Source organism: Erythrolamprus reginae, chromosome 1, assembly GCF_031021105.1.
Source record: "Erythrolamprus reginae isolate rEryReg1 chromosome 1, rEryReg1.hap1, whole genome shotgun sequence".
NCBI classification, from domain to species: Eukaryota; Metazoa; Chordata; class Lepidosauria; order Squamata; family Dipsadidae; genus Erythrolamprus; species Erythrolamprus reginae.
Genome location: NC_091950.1, coordinates 286,921,512 through 286,941,822, shown reverse-complemented (window position 1 = coordinate 286,941,822; position 20,311 = coordinate 286,921,512). Strand labels below are relative to the sequence as shown.

General features: G+C 39.3%; 1 protein-coding gene across 1 annotated transcript in view; it reads left to right on the top strand.

The window, feature by feature from the left end:
• Positions 1-20,311, top strand: part of MDN1 (midasin AAA ATPase 1) — a 136,653-nt gene that overhangs the window by 75,101 nt on the left and 41,241 nt on the right. Inside the window, exons 58-74 of the mRNA XM_070733209.1 lie at positions 710-836; positions 1,689-1,856; positions 3,222-3,436; positions 4,077-4,464; positions 6,319-6,428; positions 7,188-7,878; positions 8,896-9,057; positions 9,245-9,518; positions 11,296-11,531; positions 11,770-11,865; positions 12,812-12,906; positions 14,754-14,878; positions 16,193-16,330; positions 17,566-17,675; positions 18,009-18,082; positions 18,644-18,839; positions 19,472-19,628. Of these exons, the coding sequence (XP_070589310.1) occupies positions 710-836; positions 1,689-1,856; positions 3,222-3,436; positions 4,077-4,464; positions 6,319-6,428; positions 7,188-7,878; positions 8,896-9,057; positions 9,245-9,518; positions 11,296-11,531; positions 11,770-11,865; positions 12,812-12,906; positions 14,754-14,878; positions 16,193-16,330; positions 17,566-17,675; positions 18,009-18,082; positions 18,644-18,839; positions 19,472-19,628 (3,362 nt within the window). The remainder of the gene's footprint in view (positions 1-709; positions 837-1,688; positions 1,857-3,221; positions 3,437-4,076; positions 4,465-6,318; positions 6,429-7,187; positions 7,879-8,895; positions 9,058-9,244; positions 9,519-11,295; positions 11,532-11,769; positions 11,866-12,811; positions 12,907-14,753; positions 14,879-16,192; positions 16,331-17,565; positions 17,676-18,008; positions 18,083-18,643; positions 18,840-19,471; positions 19,629-20,311) is intronic.

The following is a 20,311-nucleotide window of genomic DNA, read 5'->3' as shown; positions in this document are numbered from 1 at the left end:
TGGGCGGGCCGGGGTGAATGAGTGTGTCTTGTGGGGCAAGTCTTGGCAGATGTGGAGGTGGGTGCTCGAGAGCAAATGTGAACAGGTGCGTGGATGGGTACTACAGCTAGGTGAGCACAGGCATTGTGTGAGGGTGGGTGCACAGGCAACATCCACTGGCTGTACAAATGCCAGTGGATGTTGCAATGTGGTGGTCAGTGGGGCAAAGACATGGCCAGTCAGTGGCCAGTGGTCAATCCTCTACCTGCCCAGAGCTTAAACTTACCCTGCCACTTGGGACCTCTTCCCACTTTGCTTGTGGGAAGCAAAGGGCCATAGTCTTAAGTAACCAAATAACTAAATTGTGATCATGCGATTCTAGGGACAGCCACAACATGGAGGATAAGTTGTAACTTTGTACCCATAGTTGCAAGTTTTGATAGGCCACTGTTGCTACAAAAATCTTGGTTATATAAATAAATATTTTTTAAAGTTTAAATTCTGTTAACTGAAGTGTATAGCGTATAAAATTGATTTCTGGGCAAAATTTCCTGAAATTTACTCAGTTTGAACAACTTTGAACATACAAATTGTCTTGAATATATACTTATAGGATGTATTTTGGTAATTTTATCTTGGATTTTACCTTTTTCATTATTGCTGTACTTTAGTATGAGCGTGTTCGGACAAACAGCTAAGATTCGGTAGCTGTTTTTCTCATTATTTTCAGGAATAGCAACAGTGATCAGTTAAGCACCTTTTCAGAAATAAGACCCTTTATTGCTTTTTGCCTTAAATTGACACCAGCTACCTCTCAACAACTTCAAGGACTTTATTACCTACTAGACTGTTATAAGGTAAAAAAACCACTTTAAAGCTGAATAAACTCCTTCCCCCTTTTTAATGCTTGATTGCATGATATTCAAATACATAACTAATTTATTTCATCTTCTTTAACTGTGTAGATAAATTGCTTTTTTTAATAGGAACTAAAGAGAAACTTGAAATGTGTTAATCAGACTCATTGTAGAGTTAAAAAACAAACAAACTAAATATTACCACATTTTGGGCAACCACCTCACATATATGGCCATCTGCTTACTGCCATCTATGATGTTTTTGCTAGAAATGATCATCTGTTTTTTGTGTCCAACACAAAAGCTCTGTAATAAATAAAGGGATTGCTTAACAATTGCCATGTTCGCTAGAAAGATTATAAAATCAGGCATGGCCATGCTTTATTATTATCCTGATTTATGACTGAAATTGTGGTCATACATGAGAACTACTTGTACATAAACAGCCCATCTAATGCTTTTTCCCTGTCTGTATTTGTCCTTTAAGTGAGATAGTTTTATTTTCCTATTTGTAAAGGACCCTAGTTTCAAACTTTAAGCTTTTATCATTGTGAGCGCAACAATTGCCTTAAATATCACCATGGCCATACCAGATTCTGTCTAGGCCCGGGAAAGAGGCAACAAATTATTTTCTGGATGTTTGTGGTATTCTAGATCTGCCTAAATAAAAGCCTAGAATACTATTTTAGGCTATATCCTTCAGTGTTGAACAATAATGGAATATAAGAGCACTTTCTCCAAAAATATAACATTTTCAGATACTTTCCACAATTGCTTGGAGTATTAATTTTTAAAATCCCCATATGATTTTAGAAGTCTTTAATACCTTTGCCTTTTTATCTTTCATTTTAGGTCTCTGCTGATGAAATTTCGCTTTTGTGGTCAGAACTTGCTGTTGCTGCTTTTCAGGCTTTCTGGAGCAGCACAGTAACTACAAGTCCTGAGCGTTGGCTGTCTTGGCAGCCACTCTCTATGGAAGAGAAGATGATATCCAGCTCATTAATGAATTCTTCTAGCCAGGTTTGTGGGGAAAACTACAACCTTCTCAAAAACGTGGTTAAATTACAGCAGTTTATTCTTTCAAATAATACATGCAATAATTTGCTAATCTTAATAGTAGCTTAGACAAGTTTTGTTATCATAACAAAACAAAAGTTTAGATAAAGAATTGCTTAGCTTGCTTAGCCTCTTTTTAATATTTGCAAAATATTGTACGTATTTTTACATTGGGTTACCCATGCCTTTTTTGTGGATAATTCCATCTTCCCTCCCATCCATCCCACCCAATATTCTATTTCACAATTTTTCCTGCATGTTATTCTATCTCGAGATGCAATGGATCATCAATTAAAGACACTAATTTTGACAGCTAGAGAGCTTAACAGCTGGGTTTTGAAACCTGAGCTCTGTGCAACAGGGTGAGCTGCTGTTTTTTACCCCAGCTTCTGCCCACTTAGCAGTTCGAAAGCATGCACATGCAAGTAGATAAATAGGGTTAGGTAGCACTTCAGTGGGAAGGTAACGGCATTCATTCCATGCTCCTTTGCATATAGCCTGACCACGGAAATAGTCTTCAGACAAACCTGGCTCCCTTGGCCAAGAAACGGAGATGAGCATCGCCCACTGGAGGCAGATGTGGCTGACAAGGGATGCTTTGCACTTTTTCATTCTGTCCCTATTGAGCATGCTCACTGGACTGATTTTTGTGATTCCTTTATTTTAAATAGTTTTCTACAGATAGACACTTTACTAAAAATTTATTGTGTAAAATTGCTACTTTTGTGCTAGAAGATTCAAATTAGAAATGTGCTTGCTACTAGTTTATAGGAATTAAAAGAATCCTCATTTTCTTGCATTGAATGCTGCAGTATTTGTTAGACTTTAAAAAAAAATATATTTACAGCTGGGTCATTTTTCAAACCAGTTATGTCTAGCACTCTTATTTTTCTATTTTGTGCTCCTAGTCAATTAATGCACCATTTATCTCTTGATCATTGGGTGTAAAAATCATTTCTAACAATAATCCTTACTACAACTTGCTGTTCCTTTTTCTTCTATCCAGTGATTTTTCAGGGTGGTTGGCCCGTGAAAACCACTGATGGGAGAAATGGGGAGTGCAACGAAATAATGCTCTCTCCTCTTTCCAATTTATATACTGTATTGATGATTAGGACATCAGAAACAGACTCCCTCCCTCCCTCCATTGTAGCAGTTTCCTTGAAATAGGTACTGTATGAGGCAGAGAGGATTTGCTACATTTGGGATATTGACCATGCATGTTAGCTCTCCTTGACTACAATTAGTTTTAAAGTTGTGGACTTAACCTCCCGATTTTTTTATGATTATCAGTGTTTTAAATATGCATTTTGATTTTTATTATTTTAGGGTGTGGGTATTTTGAATCGAGCAGTTTTCTCCAAGTGCCTCTCTGAAATTCTAACTAGCAGCAACAAGTGGAGCCAATGGGACACAACAGTTCTTCCTATTCTATTAGCCTCCAGGGTGACCTTGGGAGAGTGTCTGGAAAAAGCAGAGCAGCTTCGGGATATCAGTAAAGTTTTGTGGACCAATGCAGCTTTGTCTTCTGTGGCTGAATTTAGGTATTAAAAATGACTGTTCCTTCATTTTCATTCCCTAAGTCCTTCATCCCTTAGAATAGAATTTCTTTGAGGGCCAGATCAGCATTGTAGTTCTCCACGAGGTGGGTGGGTAAATGGAATGGACACCATCTGCAGCACCCTGCTGGCCAAAACAGGATGTGTGTGGGGCCTCACGTGCTTTCCCCTTGCGTCCTGTTTTCATCCTGGATGGCCTCCTGCAGCAATTTGTCGGCCAAACGGGGCATAGTGAGCCTCACATGGGGCTCCCTGTGGGGCTCACTGTTTTCAGACTCCATGGCCTCCTGAAATGGGAAATGCGAGGGAGAGTGGCTTGAACATTTTCGGTTGGCAGAGTGCTAAAGGAGACCATAAAGGCTGAACACTGGCTGCATGGCAACTGCGCGAGGTCCCCTGCAGCCCATTTTGGTCAGCAGAGGCACCGTGGACCTCCAAGCTGACTCCACAGGCCAGATCTAAGCCCCTCTGCTTAGATTTAATAAAGAAGCATCTCTAAATATGTTTTTTTTTGACGTTTTGATGATGCCCCTTGCATCTGTTGTTAGCAGGAGACCGGTTGATTCTTCCCTTGGATTTGTCTCTAGATGTTCACTGTTCCCCAACTCTCTTTTCCCTCTCTCAGGCTTACAGATTCAAGGTTTCAGTATGTGGTGTTACATAAGCAACTTCTGGCCCTTCAAGATTTGATTCCAGTAGAGATGCAAGAGGAATATCTCAGAAACTGCAATAATGTGTTTTCCAAGGATTTGGTGGCCCTTCAGTATATTTGCAAAGTGCTCCGGGATGTTGGTGCTCAGGAGATGATGCCCGAACAGATCCTTTGTCTCTGGCTGACTTGTGTTCAGCAGTTCTGTGGACAGGAAATAGGGCTCCTTAACTTGCCTGAAGCAGCTCAACGAGGCAGCCTCTGGGTAAATCTAGGTCTTCTGCAAATCTACCTTTGGCTTCCACAGACCATGTTCGACCCTGCAGTGAAAAGAAAATATAAACTCAAATATGCAGAAGAAGAGGTGAGTGCGTGGAGCTGATGCATGTTTCCTTGTCTTGCAGTGAGTTGGATGTATTAAAAATGACAGCAATATTTCAAAACATTAAAAAGTTAATCTGTAGCAATAGATAACATAAATAAATGGATGTTAACAGGAGAAACTTGCCATCATAGAGAGAGAGAAAGCAGCATAGCATTTAACATGCAAGTACAGTGAACCCTCGATCATCGCGAGGGTTCCGTTCCAGGACCCCAAGCGATGATCGATTTTTCGCGAAGTAGCAATGCGGAAGTAAAAACACCATCTGCGTGTGCGCAGATGGTGTTTTTACTTCCACTGCCGCCCGCCCTTCGCCCGCCCACCCCGTTGCTCGCGCCTGGGGTGCGCGCGCGCTTGGGGAAACCCTAGCTCCGCTTCCCAGCTGGGAAGCGGAGCTAGGCTGCCCCAAGCTCGCGCGCGCCGCCCGCCCGCCCACGCTGTTGCCGGCTCCGCTTCCCAGCTGGGAAGGGGAGCTAGGCTGCCCCAAGCTCGTGCGCGCCGCCCGCCCGCCCACGCTGTTGCCGGCTCCGCTTCCCAGCTGGGAAGCGGAGCTAGGCTGCCCCAAGCTCGCGCGCGCCGCCCGCCCGCCCACGCTGTTGCCGGCTCCGCTTCCCAGCTGGGAAGCGGAGCTAGGCTGCCCCAAGCTCGCGCGCGCCGCCCGCCCGCCCACGCTGTTGCCGGCTCCGCTTCCCAGCTGGGAAGCGGAGCTAGGCTGCCCCAAGCTCGCGCGCGCCGCCTGCCCGCCCATGCTGTTGCCGGCTCCGCTTCCCAGCTGGGAAGCGGAGCTAGGCTGCCCCAAGCTCGCGCGCGCCGCCCGCCCGCCCACGCTGTTGCCGGCTCCGCTTCCCAGCTGGGAAGCGGAGCTAGGCTGCCCCAAGCTCACGCTCCAGCCCACCGCCGCTGGGGTCTTACCGGGGCAAGAGGGGGAAGACCCAGGGAAGCCTCTGCCCGGCGGGGAAACTCCACCATCTACGCATGCGTGGAAGGGCACGCATGCGCAGATGGTGGAGTTTACTTCCGGGTTGAAAACTAGCGAAATAGCCCTTTCGCGATCCTTGAGGACGCGAAACTCGAGGGTTCACTGTACATTAATCTTATCAGAAATACAGATAAAGAACTTAACTGATTTTCAAAAAATATATACTTGAGTAATCACAAGGGCTGAACTATCCATATAGGATGAATAAAGTTGTACGTAAATATACAAAACTTGAAATATTGCCCTTACTCATAAAATGCGGGAACGGATGAATGTTCTGTACGGCGGCTCCGACCCTCTGGAATCAGCTCCCTCCAGAGATTAGAACTGCCCCCACCCTCCTTGCCTTTCGTAAACTCCTTAAAACCCACCTCTGTCGTCAAGCGTGGGGGAACTGAAACATCTCCCCCTGCCTATGTAGTTTTTGTGCATGATATGATTGTATGTATGTTTTTATATAGGGGTTCCTTGCTTTTTAGACTTTTTAAATGTACCATTGTTATTTTAGATTCTAATTATTAGATTTGTCATTATGTATTGTTTTTATCACTGTTGTGAGCCGCCCCGAGTCTACGGAGAGGGGCAGCATACAAATCTAATTAAATAAATTAAATAAATTAAATAAATTTGATGCAAACTATCAGAATTTGAAGCCAATAGCTCTTTTTCTTCAACAGATCTTGTATTTAGAAGCATAATATTTTTAGATACAATTTTGATTATCTGATGTGTCTAATTGTCTTGTTAAAGATTGCCTATCTCATGGATTCTTGATCAAATCATAATAGTTTTTGCTTTAATTGAAGCAATAGTAAAGTACTGTTTGAATCAAGTCAATTTTTCTGTACTGCTTTCAGCTGCATCAATTGGAATGCGAATGGAAAACTCATAGACTGTCCACTCAGTTACGTACAGGGAAAGATCTTGAAGAGGAGCCCGTCAGTAGTCAGGATCACCCTCATATTAGGTACAACTCAGTACATATCAGTACAACTGACTGATGCTACTCTGGAACTTTGTATGTTCACCTTATTTCCACCTTTAAAAGAATGATTGTAATTGGCTGAAGTAGTCAGTTTGGCCTTTGGTTCAAGTCAGTATTCTTTTTATATTGCTGGGATCTTTAAATTGTCATTTGATTGGTGAATAAAAGGGAAAAATATTTGCGATAAGAGGCAACTTACATATGATTCTCTTCTATCTGATGTATTGGTTTTTAAAAATATTTTCTTTTTTAGAAAACTGTAGGAATTGTCTGTGTCAGGGTGTCCAGCAAATGTGAAAAATAGGGAATTATCAGAGAAATCTACAGTTCGGGAAATATCAGGGAATTTGTGGAAAAAAAGGGAATAAATCAGAGGAAAAAACCAAACTGTATTAAAATGTTTAAGACTCAGGGAAAAATCATGTATTAAAAAATGGATCTTGCTGCCTGGCAGAGTCAAGCAAAAATGAGCATAATTGTGGCAACAACTTGTTTCCTCATCTATCGATATTTCTCAATGGCTTAGCCGTTTGGTATGATGACATCTACGACCGCGCCTTAATTAGATTGCAAGTTACAGGGAAATGTCAGGGAATTACAAAATGCTTTTCCCCTGGAGACCCTGCTGTGTTCTTCATACTAAAAAAAGAATAATAGCAGTGAAATACTTAATTTGATCTGAGTAGCCTTAATAGTACTATTGGTAACAGGATTTAAATCTTTATGCATCTTCTTTTCCAGGTTGTTATGCCAAAGAATCCAAAAGCTGAAAGATCAGATTGCCAGACTTGACCAAAAGCAAGCTTTTCGACCCCAGACTCCTTTGTTTGAGTCCTTATATCAAGAAGTTCATCAATACGTTGGTAGCATTGCCCAGGTTTCAAAAGTCCAGGATCTCATGACTCGCCTTCTGCAGCTTCTCCGGGCAGACAAGTCTCAGGGGGTGCAGAACGTGCTAAATGAAGAAGCAGCTTGGCAGCAGTCCCACCATCAATTCCGGAGACATTTGGCAGAGAACTATGCCGCCTTCCCCGATGTGGTCATTCCTCTGCAAGCTGCCATTTTACAGATGCAGCACGGCCTGAGGCTGATAGCTTCTGAAGTCCATAAGGCCACCTTTGACAGCTTTGTCAGCCCAGCCAAACTGGAGAGCCTTGTTGTCTCTCTTCTTTCGTTCCCTTCCATTGGTAGCACTTTCCCTACATACCTCTCCCGTGCAGATACACTGTGTTCTGTGAGGTCTCTGGACATCCTTCGTGGCTTGAAGAAGTTATCTCTAAAATACATTGCTGAAGAGTCTGAGAAAGCACAAAAGATGTGTGTTACCCAGGAGCAGCTGCTGGTGAATGCTTTATTATATCTCCAGTGCCATGCGTTGTCCAAGGGAGGAGTGGACCATAAGTCTCTGATGCTTTTCAGGCATTTGTTTCAGGTACAGTGTCTTTCTGTCAGTGCAATGCATCTATGCAATCCATTCATCCATTCAAAGAATTTATACAGCCAACCATCTCAAACTAACAAGAATGGTGGAAGGTCTTAAGCATAAAACGTATCAGGAAAGACTTAATGAACTCAATCTGTATAGTCTGGAGGACAGAAGGAAAAGGGGGGACATGATCGAAACATTTAAATATGTCAAAGGGTTAAATAAGGTTCAGGAGGGAAGTGTTTTTAATAGGAAAGTGAACACAAGAACAAGGGGACACAATCTGAAGTTAGTTGGGGGAAAGATGAAAAGCAACGTGAGAAAATATTATTTTACTGAAAGAGTGGTAGATCCTTGGAACAAACTTCCAGCAGACGTGGTTGGTAAATCCACAGTAACTGAATTTAAACATGCCTGGGATAAACATATCCATTGTAAGATGAAATACAGGAAATAGTATAAGGGCAGACTAGATGGACTAAGTGTTGTTTTGTTTTAGAACCCTAGGAAATAATCTTAATTTTCTCAGAGATTTTATTCCGAAATGTAAATTGTAGTGAAGACTGAGGGTGTTTGGTAAATAAAAGACAACAATGTTAAGCTATTTTAAAAAAAAATGCATTAAAATGTATTTTACAAATTAGGGTGGATTAAAATTTAAAAGATTTTAAAATGGGAACGAAGGTTTGCATGCATTCTCTCTCACGGGCGCTCACTCTCTCGGGGTGGAATCAAAGTATTCCTCAAAGTTCCAATTTATTACCGGAGCCATTCCGGCACCTACAGTGGGACACCCGAATCTGACGCTTCTTAAAGTCCATTGTAAGATAAAATACAGGGCAGACTAGATGGACCATGAGGTCTTTTTCTGCCGTCAGTCTTCTATGTTTCTAATAGGAAAGTTGTTGTTATCTTACAATGTATTTGTCGCAAACTATTCTATGAAAAAGGTCTTGTACCACCATATGCCTTAACTCAAGACATATGTATATTTTTGTATTTTTTTTTGTTCTTACTTCACAGGTAATTGTAAATGAATGGGACGAGCAAGAGCGTCAGGCCCAAGAAGAAGAGGAACAAAAGAAAAGTCTTTATCGATACAAGACCAAGAGCCATGGAAGTGGCCTGAGTGAGGAGGAGGAAGAAGAGAGAGAATTCAGGAGGAAATTCCCCCTTCATGAAAAGGTAGGCAGGCAGCTAATGAAAAGTCATTGTGGTGCTTCTTTTTTGCATGGGGAAATAAAACAGTGTCCCATTATATATATATACCTAATTGCATAGAAGTATACAATATGCACGGTCAATTTCTGATCTTAAGACATGGGTGTGATCAATTTGCATTAAACACATCTTTTAATAAAACTCTTAACAGGACTTTGAAGATATTACAGCTCAGGAAACTCTTGAAGGGAAAATGGAAACAGAATCTGTTTTGGAAGAAGCAGCTCTCCCTGAAAAAACTCTTCTTTCTCATCACTCAATGAAAACAGTAATGATGGTTCACCAGCAATTTTGTCTTTCTTTTGCCCGAACCTTGTGGTATCAACAAAACATACCACCCAATCAAAGTAAACTTCAGTTGAGCCTGTTTCTTTCCTGCTACCAGACTGGTGTTTCCCTGATCGCCCACTTTTATCCCTTGATTGGTAAGGCTTCTCTGATTTTTTTTCTCAAGGTACAAGATTCCAGTAGATTTTCTTTCAGATGGCACTTTGCTTTGTCCGTTGTTAAGAACTCCAATTTGCATATTTTTTTTGGTGGGGAGGAAAAATTATAGAAGATTCCAGGACATGAACTATTTGTATAGAACAGTGGTTCTCAACCTGCGGGTTGGGACCCCTTTGGGGGTTGAACGACCATTTCACAGGGGTTGCCTAAGACAATGGGAAAAGACAAATTTCCCATGGTGTTAGGAACTAAACCTTCTATTCTGGCACCTTGGAACATATTTTTACAATACAACCAATCAGGCGTTTATAGTGGAGGTGTCCCTCTGACCTTCCCGCCAATCAGCTTAAAGCTCTGTTGGGAGAATTGGCACTAGACTTGTGGTTGGGGGTCACCACAACATGAGGAACTGTATTAAGGGGTCACGGCATTAGAAGGATTGAGAACCATTGGTGTAGAGCATGCTGATCACTGAAACAAACTTGAGTGTCACGTGAAGTGCTGGTCATCTTAGAATACACTGAATGATGTTGGGGAACCATTACCACAAATCTTTTCACAGGATTATTGTTGGGATAAAATGAGAGGAAACCAGGGGTAAAATCCAGCAGGTTCTGACAGATTCTGGAGAACCAGTAATGGAAATTTTGAGACGTTCGGAGAACCGGTAGCGGAAATTTTGAGTAGTTCAGAGAACTGACAAATGCCACCTTTGGCTGACCCTAGAGTGGGATGGAAATGAAGACTTTGCAATATACTTCGCCCAGGAATGGGGATTTTGCAGTATCCTTCCCCTGTCATGCCCACCAAGCCATACCCACAAAACCGGTAGTAAAAAAAATGGATTTTACCACCGGAGGAAACTTAATATGTAAGTTATAATCAGAGAAATGGAGGGGATCGACATGCTACAAATAAACAGTACATTAAACAATAATTTGTATTGTTTGTATTATTTGTACTGCATTATTTTTAACCAGATTTTAGTCAAGCTATTCTGTCATTGTAATTGTGGCAAGAAAACAGAAGTAGTCCTTACAACTATTTATTTAATGAATATTGGAAGTTATGATGAAAAAACCTAAGACCAGTTACTGAAGTTACAACTGTTGCAGTGCTCCCACAATCACGTGGTTGTGGTCTGGGTGCTTGGCAGCCTGTTCATGCTTATAAACAGATGCCAAGGCCCTGTAATCCTGTGATCATTTGTAATCTTCTGGCTTGTAATCTGCTGACTTCCCCAGAAAATCAACGGAGAAGCTGGTAAAAAGGTCCATGCTGAAATCCAAGCAGGATTTTCAACTCTAGAATGTGTTTTTGAAGTTTCTCTGTTCTGGGACTGAAAATCCTGCTTGGATTTTGGCACAGACCTTTTAAAACTCCACTTCATTCAGTGGCCAAGGTTCCAGTTCCAGTTGTAGTCATAAGTTATAGAATACAACTTATACAATTTTGGTTTCCACTTAATATGGAAAAAAGTTGCATCTTCTTAAAGCAAGGGTCACCAACCTTTCGGACCTCAGGGACCAATAAATTCATACTTTTAAATCCCGCAGACCATTAATATGATTATATTTTTAAAAAGATAAATAGTATTTAATGCGATAGAAAAAATGCAAGTAATTTTTCTGCAGACCACCAAAATTTTCTCGCAGACCATCCAGCATTTGTGTTGTCACCATCATTGCTCATTATTGGAATTTTCTTTCACTTTCCTCCCCCCCCCCCTTCCTCCCTCGATCTCTGCAACTTTAGGCTCAGAAATAAATGATAATCTTCATGGCAGCCAACTTTTAGCTAGCACAATATTGCAGAACACATTTTTTGAAAAAGGAACTTCAGAGCTTGCCTTGAAAAACGAAGGTGCCTATGACTTTTATCACCATCCCAATATTCCACAAATGCAACAATGTCAAGTTCTGCTTAAAAACTTTCATAAAGAAGTGAAGGCACTATTGCAAGATTGGCCAGAACACCCCGCACTTGTCCAGGTAAGCACATTCATTTATTTATTTTAAAAGAAAAGGACTTATACAATCATTAATACTTGCTGAATGCTGGCTATGCATTTACATTTACAGTTTTATATTTCTATTAAATCACTGACAAATATGTTATCTTTTCTAGAGATATAAGTAAATTATTTTATAATATTATTATAAAATATTAATATTATTTTCACACTTCAGAATGTCTGGGCCAGAAACATCTTTATTTTTCAATTTGCAGCTCTTGGTGGTGATGGACAGAATTTGTAGCTTTCCGCTATCCAGCCCTCTTTCAAAGATTCTAAATGGCTTGGAAATTCTGCTAGCCAAATCTCAGGTCAGATCTTCTATTATAAGTCAATATATAACAAAATTAGTAAGAAGCTGTTCTAATAATATAGGTAGCATTGGGTTAGAAACTGCCACAGGTATTGTTTACAAATACAACAGTAATAAAACAAAAGCTTTCATCGTGAAACTGATTAAGGTCTTGTCAGTTTCAGGCAGGACATGCAGCTAGACCCCAAATTCTAATCTAATTAAGATCTCAGCTCAGCTTCTTAATTGCAGTTAGTAGTTTTAGGTAAGCACTAAGTTGCAGACAAAAGCAGCTTGGGAAGAGGTAGCTTTTTTAACCCTGCTGTGCTGTTCGGGTCTGTGAGACCCAAAATCAAAGTTTGAGACCCTGTAAAAAAATTTCCCTGCATATCTGAAACTTGAAATTTCATGACTTTTCATCATTTCAGGGATTCTCTCTATGAGAATTTTTTTTTTGGGGGGTGGGGGGTTTCTTTCTTGCTGGAAAAAAAAGTCACACTTGTACTGTTCCCGGGTCACCCTGACCCGGACTGAAAATTCTTCATTTGAAGTGCTTATGTTTGGTCAATTTGAAAACTTTTTTCACTTGGAAAGTAGTCTGAACATTTCTGCACACAATGATATGAAACTTGGTCATTGAGCAAAGTAATTGTTAAAAGCACAACTGTATTTATAATCTTATTTCAGTTTTCTTTGCTTTACAAACCTGCGAAAGTCAGAAGTGCAGGCATTGATCGCAAAGTTATTTTTTTCAACATTTAGTGAAGGTTACTAAATGAAGCAAATTGCTAAATGAGGACCTGTATAAAGTGATCCCCTCTCTCATGCATTCCCGACACTGTTAGAATTCCAAACAACTGGAAAGCAATTGACTGAGAAAGGCTACTACAGATAGTGTGCGAAGAATAGTGTTTTTTTTTATTATCTTCTACAATTTACTTGAAAGGTATCGCTTTGTTTTGTAGGATTGGGAAGAGAATGCTAGCCGGGCTCTGTCTCTGAGGAAGCATCTTGATCTCATCACTCAAATGATCATTCAATGGCGAAAGCTAGAATTAAAGTATGTACTGTAAATTTCCTTTTTAATATCTTTATTTAAATAGGAATAGTTGACCCAATGTTATAAAGATCCTAGGAGGAGTTACAGGAAAAAACAGGTAGTCCTGGGCTAACTATAGTAATTATAATATATAACTATAGTAATTGGGAACAGAATTTATGTTACAAAGCAATGCAGTCACAAAACACGATGTAATGTGACCGCATCGCTTAGCAACAGTGATCCTGGCAGCCTCAGTTGTTGTCATTAAGTGAGATTTGTGGGTTGTTAATCCCGGCAATGAGTTCAACCAGGCCAAGAGTGGCTGCTGCTGGCACTCAAGTGGCTACTACTTGAGGCATCCTATACTCTGCTACTCCGTCCGCCTCTAAATTACCATTGCCATCTTATGCCTCTCAACGCTTGACAAGGCATGCCAAACCTGGCCCTTTGAGAAACCATAGCTGCCCCTGGCTGAGTATCATAGTGTAAAGTTGCAATTATCCAAGGCCAGCATCAAGCCACGGAATTGCAACTGCCTCAGCTGCCCACAACCTAGGAAACAAGAAGGTCTTGCGCAGTCAGCAGTTGCCTCATGCAGGCCAGACAGGTTACACCTCATTGGCAGTTGGAGCAAAAAGTGGGTGAAGTTCATCAGAGTAGTGAATATTAGAGTGACAGGGTCTTTGCAGCAAGCGGCAGGGCTGGGCTGAAACAAGTGGCGCTTTTACTTCAGGGCTGGAGTTGAGCTGGGAAGGATATGGCTTCATATTTTGTTGCTGGGGACAATGGAGTGTAGAGTGGCAGGGCCTGCATAGTGTACGCATAGGACAGTATGTGCACATCCTGAAGTCATAAAATATCATGTGACTGCAGGGGAATGCCAATAGCCATAACTTCAAGAACTGAGCGTAAATACTATTTGTTTAGTGCTATTGTAATTTTGTAGTCACTAAATAAATGATTAAGTAAGGCCTGCCATAAAGCAAAATAAGCGATATACAGCGTTCCCTCGATTTTCGTGGGTTCGAACTTCGCGAATAGCCTATAACACGTTTTTTTCAAAAAATATTAATTAAAAAATACTTTGCGGTTTTTTTCCTATACCACTGTTTTTCCCACCCAATGACATCCTATGTCATCGCCAAACTAATAATTTTTGCAAATAAATAACAAAAAAAATAATTATTGTTAATAAATACTATGTTTATAAATATCAGGATCACTAAGTGTCTTATTCAATGGTGAATACCAGTAATAATGGTGAGTAAATGGTTGTTAAGGGAATGGGAAATGGTAATTTAGGGTTTTAAAGTGTTAAGGAATGGCTTGTGATACTGTCCATAGCCAAAAATGGTGTATTTACTTCCGCATCTCTACTTCGCGGAAATTCGACTTTCGCGGGCAGTCTCGGAACGCATCTCCCGCAGAAATCGAGGGAACACTGTATAGCAAAAGAACAATAACCATAGTAAAGTAAGGAAGAAACCTAGATTTGTTTACAACAGATAACAGGGCTCTGCCAAACTGATTAAACTGAAGGCTTCCCCCCCCCCCCCCAAAGGTCTTCATTTAGTGTTGGATAAATAAATGACTGTTATTGAGGATAAACTATAGAAAGGATGGCAGAACTTGGTAGCACAGTGCACACAGGCATTAGCTTAGAATACAGATATGGCCACAGGAGAACTAAGTCCAGCCCTCCCTCGCCTCAAGTACCCTTGACCCTTTTCCAATTAAGCATTGTTGAAAAGTTTCCTTTGCATAGTTTTTTAGCATAAATAAATGTATTTGAACCTTCCTGTGTGGACCTGGTCTTTCATATAAAGCATTAAACTTTACTTTTTTTCCTCCTCTCATGTTTTTAGTGGTTGGTCTGCCAGTTTGGACAATGTAATGAAACAATACACAGAAAAATCAACGAAGCACTGGTTCTCACTCTATCAAATGGTTGAAAAATACCAACAAGAACAGTCAGAGAAGGAAATTGAAGGTAACGAAGTATTCAAGTAGTGAAATAAGCTGCTAATAGAAGCTTTTCCTGGAGAGCTCACTTTACCCAGTGAAGGCACAGCATCTTTATGAATGAGATAAATTAATATAACACTAGAATTCCATAGTTTGTGTTTGTATACTTGTAACTGTAAAATGTTTCCAAATGTAAAATAATGCACTTGGGGAAAAGGAATCCTCAATCTGAGTATTGCATTGGCAGTTCTGTGTTAGCAAAAACTTCAGAAGAGAAGGATTTAGGGGTAGTGATTTCTGACAGTCTCAAAATGGGTGAGCAGTGTGGTCGGGCGGTAGGAAAAGCAAGTAGGATGCTTGGCTGCATAGCTAGAGGTATAACAAGCAGGAAGAGGGAGATTGTGATCCTCTTATATAGAGCGCTGGTGAGACCACATTTGGAGTACTGTGTTCAGTTCTGGAGACCTCACCTACAAAAAGATATTGACAAAATTGAACGGGTCCAAAGACGGGCTACAAGAATGGTGGAAGGTCTTAAGCATAAAACATATCAGGAAAGACTTAATGAACTCAATCTGTATAGTCTGGAGGACAGAAGGAAAAGGGGGGACATGATCGAAACATTTAAATATGTTAAAGGGTTAAATAAGGTTCAGGAGGGAAGTGTTTTTAATAGGAAAGTGAACACAAGAACAAGGGGACACAATCTGAAGTTAGTTGGGGGAATGATCAAAGGCAACATGGGAAAATATTATTTTACTGAAAGAGTAGTAGATCCTTGGAACAAACTTCCAGCAGACGTGGTTGGTAAATCCACAGTAACTGAATTTAAACATGCCTGGGATAAACATATATATATTGTAAGATAAAATACAGGAAATAGTATAAAGGCAGACTAGATGGACCATGAGGTCTTTTTCTGCCGTCAGTCTTCTATGTTTCTATATTTCTAACTACAACGCTGGATTGAATATAATTCAGTCAAATCAAGTTGAGGTGAATAATGTGATTTAATTGTACCATTGCTCCTTTCTCCCCCACACCCTCAACCAATCCTAGCCTCCTTTGAATTGAATAAGAATTTGTATTAACTAATTCTCTTACCCATTCTTGACGTTACAGACAGAGGGATTGTAGGAGAAACAATCATAGTTTTGAAGTTGAATGTAAAGCATGTGTAAGTTATATTTGCACTAAAAAATATAGGAGGCAGGAGTGTTTGTTTTGTTGATATGTCTTTATTGGAAATCATCAACATTAAATAGCTTTCATTATGTGTTTTTCTCATTTTTCTGCTGCTCACTTGTCTCTCACATTTCCAACTTCTTGAAACTGACAGAAGTTAATTTAGCATCTATGGTCGATACACTGAAACTTTTCATAGAAGGATCCACATTGGGGGAGTTTCATACCAGACTTCAAATGCTCTTAGAATTCCACTGCCACGTCTTTTTGATGACACAAAAGGAAAACAAAAGTAAGTGATTGAGTTTTTTGTTGGTTTGTTTCCCTGATCAGGGCTACCAAACAGATTTAGCTACAAAATATTTAGATATTAGACAGTAAAGTATATTTTCTCCCTATTTGATGCAAAATAATATTCCAGTTATTACAAGACTTCCTACACCATCTATCTACTTAGAATGACGGAGTTGGAAGGGACCTTGGGGGTCATCTAGTCCAAACCCCTGCTCAAGCAGGAAACCTCTACCATTTCAGACAAATGGCTGTCCAGTCTCTTCTTCAAAGTGATGGAGCAGCCACAACTTCTAGTGGCAAGCAGTTCTACTGGTTCATTGTCCTCACTGTTAAGAGTTAATTAGTGAACAGAATCCCCAACCAAGGTCTTGTCAAATATTTTTGATTCTCAATCCCCATCATGCCTACTAGCATAGGTCATTAAAATCATTATTTTTATTTCGTTAAATAAGCAACTATAACCTGGAAGAACTCACTTACATTTGATTTTTTAAAAAAAATTCCAAGGTTGGTCAATCATAAAAAAGCTTGATTTAACTGTCATACTCAGTTTTCTTTTGATGATATGTTCTCCAATTAGAATTGCATGATGTTTCATAGAATATGTTCCATAATTGAAAGCAAAATAAGTTGTATCTAGAAAATTTCTCCTATGGAAGTGCCTATAATTGATTCCGAATATTGGAATAACCATTTTAGCTGGGTTACTAAGTTGTATTATTTCAGTGATAATCAGATGAGTTTATCAACTTCGTTTGCCAACAAATTGACTAATATTAGTGGTAGTATTACCTGAAGAATATTACAAAATTATTCATTGCATTTCTTTTCTCTTACCTTATTCTACCTTTTAATTCAGTGCTGCTAATATTTTATATGCCTAGGGTAAACATAATTAAGATTACTTGTTCCAGTGCAAGATAACCTTTTATAAATAACTTTTAAAATCATTCCATGGTAGACCTTCAGAGTAACTTTTTTTTTTCACCCATTGGGCACTATCTTTAAAAAACTTGTCAAGTAAATCACATTTCCCCCCTCCCTTTTATTTATTTATTGATTTGATTTGATTTGATTTGTGTGCCGCCCAATCCCAAAGGACTTTTCTAGTTGGATGCCCAACTGATTTGTGAAAACAGGGTTCTTTCTAGTTTGGGACTAAAATAATGCTGTGGAATTCATATGCCTTTATTATAGAAACAGGAAACTAAATGATATTTTTTCTCTTTTTAGATGTGCTGGGCAATGTATTATGGAATCTATATAATTATTATAAGCAATTTTCAGAATCTGTCCATGCCAAGCTGATTGAACGGCGACATACCTTAGAAAAAGAACTGAAGGTGAGAATGAAACATTTAAGTATGAGGACAGTTGTCTAATTCTTGAATATCAAATATTAATAAAAGGATCATATTTTTCTTTAAAATGAAAACATGAAAACCACAAATAGTTTTTACATAGTGACTGTCCATGATGAAAAAAATTTTTTTGTGACCAATCCGCACATTTATCACTTCGGTGTTCTGTAAAGCAAAGGAAAACTGAAGTATGATAATAAACACAGTTGTGATTTCATTTAGTGACTGTCAGTTGTGGTTGCTAAGTGAGGATTACTTGAAATTCTTTGCAGTATGTAAGACATAATAAATGAAGTTATTTGTTTTCCACTATAGGAGTTTGTGAAAATCTCAAGATGGAATGATGTCAGCTTTTGGGCTGTAAAACAATCTGTAGAAAAGACACACAGGTAAATGAAGTTTTGGTAAAAGGTCAATTTCAGACATTCATTGAGACTCCTTTTTCTTCTTTCAACCTATTTCTTTTGTTTTTTAAAACCAGCTCTGCAAAGTATTAAGGAAAGACAAACAGATAGATAATTGAAGAACAAAATTCAGTAACTGTCTCAGAGAGCATGGTGCCCTATGTTAAAATGCATAACAAATCAACAAAATTACAGTAGGATATAACCAGCCTGCCTGTCCCATTGTTGCAGGCCAATAATAGAAATTTCCATTGCCAACTGAATTAAATTGGATTCATTAATGTGTGCAATGTTGGCTGCATTCACACAATTTTATTATTTTTTGTTGAACAAGCCACCATTCATTACAGTAAGCCATGGTTAGTTGGGCTGACATATTGTGCCAAGGTGAGAACAAACAAACCTTATTCTTTCTTAGTATTATGTGCAAACCCTAACATTACATACAAAGTTTGAACAGTGCCATTCACTTTGAAAGACACTGAAAAGATTAATGTATACCTGCTGTTCTCCTAGTTCTCAACCTTGGTTTTTCATGGGCTCTAGGACGCTGTTTAAATTTATGAAGAAATTTGAAGCTGTTCTCGGTGAACCTTGTCAATCAGCCTTGGTGGAAATGCCTAAAGAAGAACAGCTCATTTCCCTGCAGGAGCAAAAAACACCAGAGAACGTCGAAACTAATATTCAGAACCTAAACAATATTCTGAGGAAACACCTAACTGTAAAATTAGATGCTACTCAGGTACCTGTGGCTATTTATTACGATGAAAATAGAATATTAAACTTTTTAATGTAGTGTATTGAATTATTTTCAGAGAGTGCTATTTTCAGTTAATTATTCATGTGGCAGGTATAAGATAAGATTTTCCTAGAACTAGAGCGTTTACAGCACACTGTTATTCCTAATTTCAGAGCTGAAGCTGTATGTTGACCTTCCCATGTTCAAAAAAATTTAAAAGTGTTAGGGAAAAATCTCCTTTTCTGATTATTTGAGATGGTGGACATCTCTTTGGAAAAGGTTTGTTTCATTAATAAGCAGCCAGATTGCTAAGGCTACTGCCCCAGTCTATTCCTTTTTTTAAAGGAGTAGATTTCAGGAAATGGCAATTGGTGATTGCCTCATTTTACCCAGTAATATCTTTGCTTTTTTTAAATATATAAATAATACATGAATCCATTGGCTTTCTAATCAGGACAGATATCTGTAGTGTAAATTTTTTATCTTGGTAAACAGCAGCTAGATGTCAGATGACATCCCCATTATTATATCTGATGCTTTCATCTTGAAACTAGTAAGTGTTGAAAGGTCCATATATGTGCTGATAGCACAAAAGTTTCAGTTCCGCTGATTTTCCTACTGTGAATATTTCCCAGGCTCTTCATTTAGAAGACTTCAAGGGGTGGACATTTGATCCAGAATCACTTCAGGGACGCTTACCTAAACTCACCAAAAGAATGAAGAAGATATGTGCAACTCTAGTGAAGGATAGTTCTGTCTTGGACTTGGTGGAGAATCTTGACGATTTCACTGGTAAGCATCCCAAATGTTGTTTATATTATGATTTAATTAGCCAGTTTGTTTTAAGAAATTACTTTTGCATTGTTGACTCTGGTTCTAGTTTTTACAGTTAATTTGTTGTAGCTTACTAATTTTTTAAAAACGATTTTTTTAGATTTGCATTTAGTAGGCACAAAATGGAATCCGTAACCATTTAGCTAATGTCAAGGGACCACTCGGTCTAATTACAGGTTGTTCTGGAGAAGTTAAACTACGTGAACTTGCAAAATAAACCTCTGAGAGAGAAATCGCTTTGGAAATGGATTGAATGTTGGATTTAAACTATTCTCAAAGAAACTTTGTAATTACCATATTTTTGGAGTATAAGTCATACTGGAATAAAAGACAGACCTTAGTTTTGGGGGAGGAAAATAGGGAAAAGAATCTGCTTACCAGGTATTCATCTGGCTACCATCCTTAGTCTGGTCAGCTTCAGCACATTATTTTATACCCTGGTTAAGGGCTTAAAAAATTATTCTGACAATGAAAGAGCTTGCAAGTGAGTAAGAGCTGGGAACATCATTAGCACCTGGAAAGAAACAGTCTGAACAAGTAGAGCAATGGAAAAAAACCCTGCAAAGACTTAGGGCTTGGAAAACATTCTTCTTTGCAGAGAGTAACAATGAAAGAGCTTGGGTACATTAAAAGCACCTAGT